This window comes from Haplochromis burtoni, unplaced genomic scaffold (assembly GCF_018398535.1).
Source record: "Haplochromis burtoni strain Fernald_Lab_line unplaced genomic scaffold, NCSU_Asbu1 Contig_1138, whole genome shotgun sequence".
Classification (NCBI taxonomy): domain Eukaryota; kingdom Metazoa; phylum Chordata; class Actinopteri; order Cichliformes; family Cichlidae; genus Haplochromis; species Haplochromis burtoni.
Window position 1 is genome coordinate 56133 of NW_024583499.1, and position 9261 is coordinate 65393.

Genomic DNA, 9261 nt, shown 5'->3' on the forward strand with positions numbered 1-9261 from the left:
ACAATGTACAGCTTCTTCTTCTTCTTCCTCTTATGAAAAAGTTAATGTAGTGCCCCCCCCCTTTATTTGATTTTATTGTATCCTTTCTTAGAAACCTAACAAACCTAATAAACCTGACTGACATTCAAAGAGGGTAAATTTTATTCTATCTTTCAACGCCCCGAAGTAAATTAATAATTTACTATATGAATAAATAAATTTAAATGGAACTTCCTTCACTTTAAGAACATTTTTTATGGCAAAGAACAAATTCCTTTCCGGTTGACATCTCTAGTAAAGTTACTCAAGTAAGAGACGCTGGGAGGAATAGAGATTAGGTCCACTCGAAAGAGGGATCTAATTTTGGCATCCATACTTTTGTATAGTGGAGAAACTTTGACTTAAAGAAGAATCCCTCAGGCCAGGAGCGGACATGGTGAGCATGGGTGATGGGAATTTTGTACACTTCTAAACTACATGGACAGAACAGACGTATGACATCAAAACAATAGGGAACGCTTTTAGGATTATTGGTTTGAAACTGGCTATGTCATGGAAACCAGCAAGAGCAACATCGTGATCGGAGCGAAAAGCATAGCAACAAAGCTCTTTTTTTAAAGAGACGTTTGTATAACTCTGGATATATTTTACACACTACCTATGACTTTATCATGTGATGAAATTATCATGAAAAACAGTTGAAAAAAATGGGATGTGCATATTTAATCAATCGTGCACAAAATGAAAAAATCTATTTAATATTCATCCATGTCTGCAAAGTGTTATATATTAAATGTTGGCATGGTTTGCAATATTGAATTGAAGGGGCCAAAGTAACATTTTTTCGTTTACAGTGTCTCAAATTGCCATGGACAGACCAGGCGGTGTATTTGGTTAAGATATCCAAGTAGCCTAATTGTTCATTGGTCTAATACCGGAACAACAACAAATGAGTTCGTGTCAGAGGCGCAAACCGTTCTCTAAGCGGAGTTTATATACTGGAGTAAGAAAAATGCAAGATGCAGACTGCAACTGGCAGCGCAAACCAGTCGTGGTCGTATAGTGGTTGGCACTCTGCGTTGTGGCCACAGCAACCCCGGTTTGAATCGAGGTCACAGCAGCCTGGCTGTGCTTTTTAAACCAAATACAGAGAGCAGGCTAATGAATGGGCTTCGTGTCTACTCTTCTGGAGAGCTGCAAGTTAGGAGATTATCGTCCCTAATAAGATGTGTTAAATGAAAGGGTTTTTTCTTCCTTTTATGTTGATTTTCTACACTGTAAGACCAAATAGTAATAGTTTGATAAATGAAATGAGTTCCAACTAAAACCTGTAATAAGTTCATACACCTTTATTTTTTTGAGTAGTTTGAACGAGTTTGTTTTTTCAAGTTATCAGTACTTGAATATATTGATTAGTTTCTGACATTGCCCTTAAATAATTTGAGTTTTAACACTGACGTCACTTACATGCCTACGTACGTACGTGCGCCACCTGTTTCTTTATTAAGTGCTGGCAACCATCTTGGATTCCTCGCTTCGAGTGCGAATGCCCGCTCATTACTTCGAAAGAAACTTGTGGAACGTTAATATCCGAACAGAAATAAAAACATTTGTGAAGGGGTTTTTTGCGGCATTGCCTTTGACGCTGGATAAAGGAGGACGTGCTATGGTATGTTACGGACTTTTGAACTGGAACAGCTAACGCTCTGCACTTGGCTAGCTGCATTTACCGCCTTTGCAGCATCTTCAGGAGCGCTTTTGTGGTAAGTTTTATTTTTTCTGAAACTATAGTTCTCCGTTTTAATATGGGTTTTTATCGTCATAAATGTACAACTCTAGCAGGCATTTAAGAATTACATGCATGCGTCGTTTTATCCATGTCGCCTTGGCCCCAAAGTGTTTTGCATGAATTATGCTAATAAGCTCATATTTAGTATAACACATTATTAGTCCCTGGGACTAATAATGTGTTAATAACTTTTCTAATCTCCTACTAAGTCTTTAGAAGGCGTTTCTGGATTTGCAGATTATAAACTGCCTTGTGGTTAAATTGTTGAATCAATATGCACTGCTACGCTGCTTCACACTTAGCGCATACATGGATATTGACTTTGGCTAACCCATTTGCTAACTTTTGGAACTTGAAACTTACGTTTAGTTCTCTGGAGTTGTACATATTAAAACTGGGGCAGCAAAATTGTAGGCACAGGACATGCTTACAAAAGCAGTGATTAATCATTACATAATTAGGCGGTAGAACATGGTTTACATTGCAAATAGTTATGTATACTAAGTTGAAATGTAGAAGCTTCTGAACTGTAAAATTGTTGTGCCTGGTCTATTTTAGGTTAGCTTAAGGTTGAATCCATCAATAATATATTGACCAAACAGTTATTTTTTTTCGTTTTATTTTATTCTGATGCCCAGTGTTCATTAGTGAAAGACTTAGTTTTTTATCTGTCAGGGGCTGGGTCTGTGACGCAGCATTTTGAGTTTATTTTGTATTTTTGCTTTCTTATGTTATATTGAAATGAGGTGAAGTTCTTGTATTGTTGTTATTATTAGTTAAGGTTTAGTTGAGTTCTGGGCTAGTTATGTTTCATCTGTGTCTCCTTGGTTATGTGTCTTTTCTGTTCTCTGTGTAGTCTGTCTTGTCTTCTGTGTTTTACTGTTATGTCCATGCCAGGGCAGAAGTAAATTTTCAGGGGTGAAGATGCTGTTTACCTTGACCAGCTAAGACTACAGATTGTAGATGAAGTCGAGAAAAGTGAAAAGAATCCTGATTACAAAGCTGATGCTCACAACTTTGGCCTTGCAATGCAAAGAGATCATCAATGATGACCTACCAGTAGGTCAGATCCTGGATTGCTGGCCTACTCTGAAATCCCAGTCCCAGGTAAGAATGTATATAGATGTATCTAACAAGATGTATTTTATATCAACTCCTGTTATCTGGCCTGTCTGAACAAATTATGCCTTTGGAGTGTAAGGATTTTGATGTATTTTGCAAAGATTTATAGACTAATCGAAACTTGTAAACATAAATGTATCCTGTGTGTTCAGATCTGTGCAGAATTGCACAGGATCACAAACCTCCACCTGAAGAACCACTTTTATGCTGTGTTGGACCAACATTCTCCCCGGCTCCAGAGCTTATTCAGATAGAAAGCTGTTTGCACAGGGAACGTGTCTGATGTCCTGTCTCAGCTCTTCAGAAGCTATAATCTCCAGGTTAGTGGGTTTTTGTCTTGTTTTTTGAGCTTTATTTAATTTGATCAATTTTTCAATTTTAACTACCATTCTTGACTAGGTTAGCCAATAATTTAAAATAATTTTCTTGTGATGTAGGAACAAGCTGATATCCATGCCCAACGTGCTGGTGTGCTTCATGCCCTCTCTGCCTATTTGTACGAAGACACCTCTAGCTTCATCATAACGTGGGATGTAAGTTTTGGACAAAGTTGTGAACAATATCTTAGTAGCATCCTTGTTTAGATTTCTCAAAACATTATGACACTTTGACAGTTTGAGAAGCATCTCCATGCTTGGATCTGTCTACAACAGTGTCCATGTCACATAATGGAAACACTACATGTTTTTAATATGTGTAGACCTTCTATAATGTTCCTAGCCCAACCATACATCACTGTACAAATGAAAAAAAAAAAAAAAACTCCTATTGACTTTCTGTTATTGCTACGAAGAGGTATGACTTTGCTTTACTAAAAAGTACTATTTTTGTCAGTTTGTTTTCTCAAATCTTTGGTGTGTTGTGGCTTTTTTGTTGTTCAAACAATTGATTTCTGAGCTAGTAATAATCCAGAAATGTGACTTGTATAGATGAAACTAAGAGAAATAGGAATGTACTAACATGTAGTAATTTTGTTTTCTGTAGATGATGCATTCTGATAGACCAGATATTAGTGAAGTGCCACTTGGACTCCTGATCAGAGCCAATTCCAGCAATGCAACATTCTTCTGCCCTGAGAAGACTGCAGTTTTGGTCGAGGGTAACATGATCATTGTTTTCACCACCCTAGCTGATGGATTTCTAGTAATATTTGGACTGACCTACGCCCTGCACCTAAGCTACCCAAAATGTTTGGCCAACATTTTTGACTTTATTCAGAAAGTTTTGATGGGTCTGAAGGGTGGGAAGTTGAAGCCCAAAGTGCTGAGTCTTAAAAATGATCTTTTGGCAGCAGAATAATGTCCAGGATTCCTACACAGTCCTCAAGTGCCTGTTAAAGCAAGTAATTCAGCTTATCATGTTTCAAAGTCTGGATAAGTGTTTTGTTTTGTTTTTTTTAAAGAGAATAGAATAAAGAAATCTTTGCACACTCTGTTTCATACTTCATCATCTTAAATCCACATCCAAAGTAAAAGGGGTGATTTTATTTTATTTATTTATTTATTTTCCCCCCATCATCACTTGTTTTAGTTGATTTTGATTGTGTTTTTAGTCAGATAACTGTAAATCCATAGAGAAAATGAAGGACAATCTCACTACATTTCTGGCTTCTAGGTGGGATCTTGAATGTCACTTAAGGAACGTTCCTCCTGAACTGCTCATAACTGACATAAGGCGCTAAGGAGGTTTATAACACTGTTTTATGTCTCTAAAGAAGTATTTTTCTATTTAATGTTTTATTGCTTTGTTGTTGAGACTGTGATTGCACTCTACAAATGTGCATTTTGCATAACCAGAGTACTGGCATATTAAAAAGGTTACCAATTATATTTAGGTGTATTATACTGCACTATACTATACTATTACTTTCATTCGGTTTTCCCACATAATAATGCAGGATTTTCTTTTCCTTTTGTTTGTTTGTTTTTTAATAAAAAGGCCATACTCGTGTGTTAATCAAATCTGAATACTCTTAAAACATGTTGTGAAATTCTTTATTTCTAATATTGTAACCTTGTGCCAAAACTGGACATTTCTGACATTATTCCCTATAAAATGTGGTGGATTTATGTCGTTGGACTTTTTGTTAGAAATGCTATGTGTTAAAGTAACTCAATAAATTTGTAACTTGAATTTATATTTTCTGTCTTATGTTTTTACAAGTGTAATTATTTTGGGCACTTTTTTTTATATCAAATTCAAAACACAGTAGATTTGAATATTACAAGCATTTGTATTTTAAATTTTTGAGTTGTATTAGCTTAAAATGGTTAACATTTTGAAACTAAAAATTAATTCCTTAAAGTTACTTGAGCTAGATTTGTACTTGAAACTCAAAATATCAAGTAGAGAGTACTAAACCAAAAATGTGGATATAACATAAAAACATTTATCAATGGTACTTAAAAATATTTATCTAAAGCTAATAAATAAAGTGTGTTTATTTAACTTTTATTTTTAAGTTTTAGTTACTTAAAATATTTTATGTAATCAGTTTCACCAAAAGTTTTGAGTAAAATTAACTTATTGGGTTTTACAGTGCACTATAAAATTATCTGGACTGCACTGAGGAAGTGCACATTTCCATTTTGGATTAACTCATCCTTTAAAAACATCTTATAGCAATTAGATTTACTTGCATTACTTTTTTGTACTTACTAAGCACTTCAGGAAAACCTCTGTTGCATCGTCCCTTGAGGAAAATGGGCTGGCCTCTCAGTGCCCGTTGGACACAATGTCGGATGCCTAACAGTGTGTTCACACCGAACGCGATGGACGCGAATAAAACGCCCCAAACGCCCCTAATTTGACGCGTGTACATTCGCGTCTCAACGCGTGTCCAAGAAAAATCCATCGCGCGCGTGAACCTGAAATGTGGGAGGAAGTTGTGCCAGACGGTATCTTTGCAAGATGGCAGCTGTCGAGCTAGCGCTTGAAGAGAGAGTCTCCCTTCTCTATGTACTGTGGAGAGCAGAGCAGCGGCGTAAAAGACGTCCTCGCCGTACCTGGGTCCATCAGGTCCTCCAGAGGCGTGAGCAGTTTGGTGAGTTTCACCATTTGCTCCAGGAGCTGCGCCTGGATGACGGCCGATTCCAGCGCTATCACCGTCGGCCAGTTTGAGGACCTGCTTTCCCTCGTCGGTCCCAGCATCGCCCGCCTAGACACCAATTACAGGCGCTCAATCCCACCTGCAGAGCGCCTGTCCGTCTGCCTGAGGTTAGTAAAAGTGTTTAATACGTAGTCCTTTATTGATACCTGTGCTAATATGCTAAACCATCCAGTTATACACTGCTAACATGGATGTGCTATGCTAACAGTGAATGCTCTCGGTGTTTACTGAAAGCAAACTGGGGTACAGAGACGACTCTTTATAATATTTCTAGTGATACTCAGAAGGTCTCATCAAGTCCCGATTTAATTCGATTTATGCTGTTATCAGTGTTTGAATGATAGCATGGCTGTGGTGTCACATCAATGTATGCGCTCGGTGTTTGCTGATATCAAACTGTAGCATTAGGACCACTGAGTTAACCTTTGTAGTGATACTCACTCCTTTTTATTTAGACCTGGTTTAATTCTGGGATAGTTGAATATTTGTATATAATCCCTGCAGCTGTCAGACTCTATAGCAGGGGTCACCAGCCTTTATTAAAACAGAGTTAGATAAAACTGTGAACAGTTTGGTTCATCTCTAGTTACATGGTTCTATCTTGATAAGCTATGTCTTATCACAGATTAATTTTTCAAAAATATTAATGATTTAAGCAAGGAAAGGGCTACATGTCAACATACAACTCTTTATTTCTATTAATGTCTTACTTCATTCCTACCTGATTGACATGTTTAGGAATTATGAGTGATTGGCTCACTGTAGTGGCAAAAGTTGCTACCAATCAAATTATGATATGTTAAAGTTAAAACAAAACACAACTGTTTTAGATATTATCTAATATACATTTTGTAATTATCCTTATAATTACAAAATGTTTTATGTAAGATTCATGTTTTGTGATTTAAATCTGACATCACAAAAGTATTTTGGAATTTGAATAATGTATTTTGTAACTGCAGTACACATAATACTGATTTTGAACAATTTTGTCCAGGTTCCTTGTCACCGGGGACTCCTTCACGACCAAGCATTCAGTTACAGAGTCGGTGTGTCCACGGTGAGCCAGATCACCCCCAGGCAGCGACGTCCATCTGGGACTGTTAGTGGACGACTTCATGGCTGTGCCTTCACCTGGAGACTGGCGGTCCATCACAGAGGGATTCCAGGAGCGCTGGAACTTTCCTCTGTGCTGTGCAGCTCTGGATGGGAAGCACATCCAGACAAAGGCACCCCACATATCATATAGGAGACACACACATTGATATATGTAACGATGTAAAAGAATGGATATGGTTTTGTTGTTGTTAAATTCCTGTTAAACTTGGGATCGCAACCATGGGTTTATTTTGGAACTTTTATTTTGAAAATCCGCAGCGGAAGTCTGCTACTGGTAAACGGGCTACCCCCTAAGCCTATCGTTAGTAGCAATGAAGCTTTCGCTGTGGTAAGTTCCTCTCCGTCCGCTCTCACAGAGCATGAGTTTAAAACATATTTGAAAATCCTCATTGAAGCTAATATGACAGTGCACTAACTGCATGAACTGCCCATACGGTAGTATTTGAGTAGATTTCAGGTTTATGACCGTGTTTTGTAATTAATAGATTAGACGGTAGGAAAAATGGACACGTGGAGCTAGCGGCTAACAGCTAGAGGAGGCTGTCGTGTCTAATAATTTTGAAACTTCTCTCAATAGTTTGGGCGGAATCCTGTTGCTGAAACCCATGGTTATTCATGTCCCATGTTATTGCAGGTATGTGTACTTTGAAACATGTATATGGTTGAGCTGCAGGCTAATTCTGTTTAAGACATATTGCTTATTAAGTTTGCCCAGTAGATGGCAGCATTGTTCCATTTACTATTGTACGTAAAAGGGAATTTTGGCTTTGGTTTATTTATATTTACATGAATGTGCATTTAAGTGAATTAATTTTTCTTTTGTTATCTAAACCACAACGCAGTAATGTTTCTATTTTATTTTCCGTGATAAGTATTGTTGCCATTTTATTTTTCAATCAATATTTGTTTTTATTTATTTGGGAAAACTAAGAGTTCCACTATACGATCATAAGCCTATCGTTAGTAGCAATGAAGCTTTCGCTGTGTTTGGGCGGAATCCTGTTGCTGAAACCCATGGTTATTCATGTCCCATGTTATTGCAGGGGAATAAATCACGCCTGAGCTCTACCCACTTCGAGTCCAGAGAGTTTTATTCACACAGCGCTGGAAAGAGAAGCTGACCAGGGGTTACATTGGTGCCGTGAGCCGTCAATCGAGTGTTTGGACGGTGGACTCCTCTCAGCAACGTGGGCCAGTTTCAGCGCTGCACGTTTGTGATTCATTGTTGTTCTTTCTGACACATTTTTTTTTAAAAAGGAGCATATATAGCATTTTTGTTTTATTCTAGTTGTTGTGATGGACATCACAGAGGAGGGATCGAGTACTCCTAATGTTGTTGGTAGGGGTAGGGGGTTGTTATGTTCCCCTTTGCATTTGCGTTACGACACTCCTGTTAGTGGGCGTGGTTTTGTTAGGGGGGATAGTCAGGGGATCCCAGGGCCCCAGTCCAGTGAAGGGGTTGTTGTCCCTCCCCCTAGCCATGTGTCACACATGTCTCAGAACAACAGTTCACCTTCTCCTAACCCAGATACTATTGCCACGGAGATTGTGAGTCAGATGGGGGATGTGATCCAACTGGTTGGTCAGAGAGTAGCGCAGAGTATCTTAACCCAGCTCAGCCCGTCTGCTAGTACCCCCTTACCTGCACCTACGGCCACACCTTTCCATGCTGTGTCATCTACATCTGCTGTTGATGCTGCGCCGGTGCAGTTTGTGTCCCACAGGAAGCTTAAGGACCCACCATGCTTCAGAGGGGATGGTTCTGATCTCATTTCTGTGAGAGAGTGGGAGGATCTGATGAGAGCCTTTATAAAGCTGGGGAGTCTGAGACCCGAAGAACAGGCTGAGGAGATTCTTGTTCATTTGAGAGGCAAGGCTAAGGATGTGGTCCAGGTTGGCATTAGAAACAGTGTCGTAGATGTCACACGTGATCCTGAGGCTATTTTTGGAATCCTGAGGAGACACTTTGACTCTGCTCAGTGCTCACCTCTTCCACTGGCAGACTTCTACACCACTCTCCCAGAGAAAGGCGAAAGTGCATTCGATTACTGGCTTAGGCTGCACCGTGCTGTTGATCTTGCTGTTGAGCGCCTGAAGGAACGAGGACAGGCATTGGGTAGCCCCAGCACTGAGGTCACCCGAA

The 9261-nt window shown here is 38.9% G+C and overlaps 1 protein-coding gene and 1 long non-coding RNA gene across 3 annotated transcripts in view; both read left to right on the plus strand.

The window, feature by feature from the left end:
• The first annotated feature begins 1335 nt into the window (after positions 1-1335).
• On the plus strand, positions 1336-5059 carry LOC121813104. 2 transcript variants are annotated; one of them, XR_006053516.1, is made up of 5 exons: positions 1357-1742; positions 2625-2875; positions 3043-3210; positions 3328-3423; positions 3875-5059. It is a non-coding gene; the product is annotated as an uncharacterized LOC121813104 (long non-coding RNA). The 2 variants fall into 2 exon arrangements; XR_006053515.1 differs by having other exon boundaries at positions 1336-2875.
• Positions 5060-8609: 3550 nt separating this feature from the next.
• LOC102308928 overlaps positions 8610-9261 on the plus strand; it is a gene marked incomplete at its 3' end in the record, with an annotated part of 3472 nt that continues 2820 nt past the window's right edge. Inside the window, 1 exon segment of the mRNA XM_042216616.1 lies at positions 8610-9234. Coding sequence (XP_042072550.1) covers positions 8610-9234 — 625 coding nt within the window.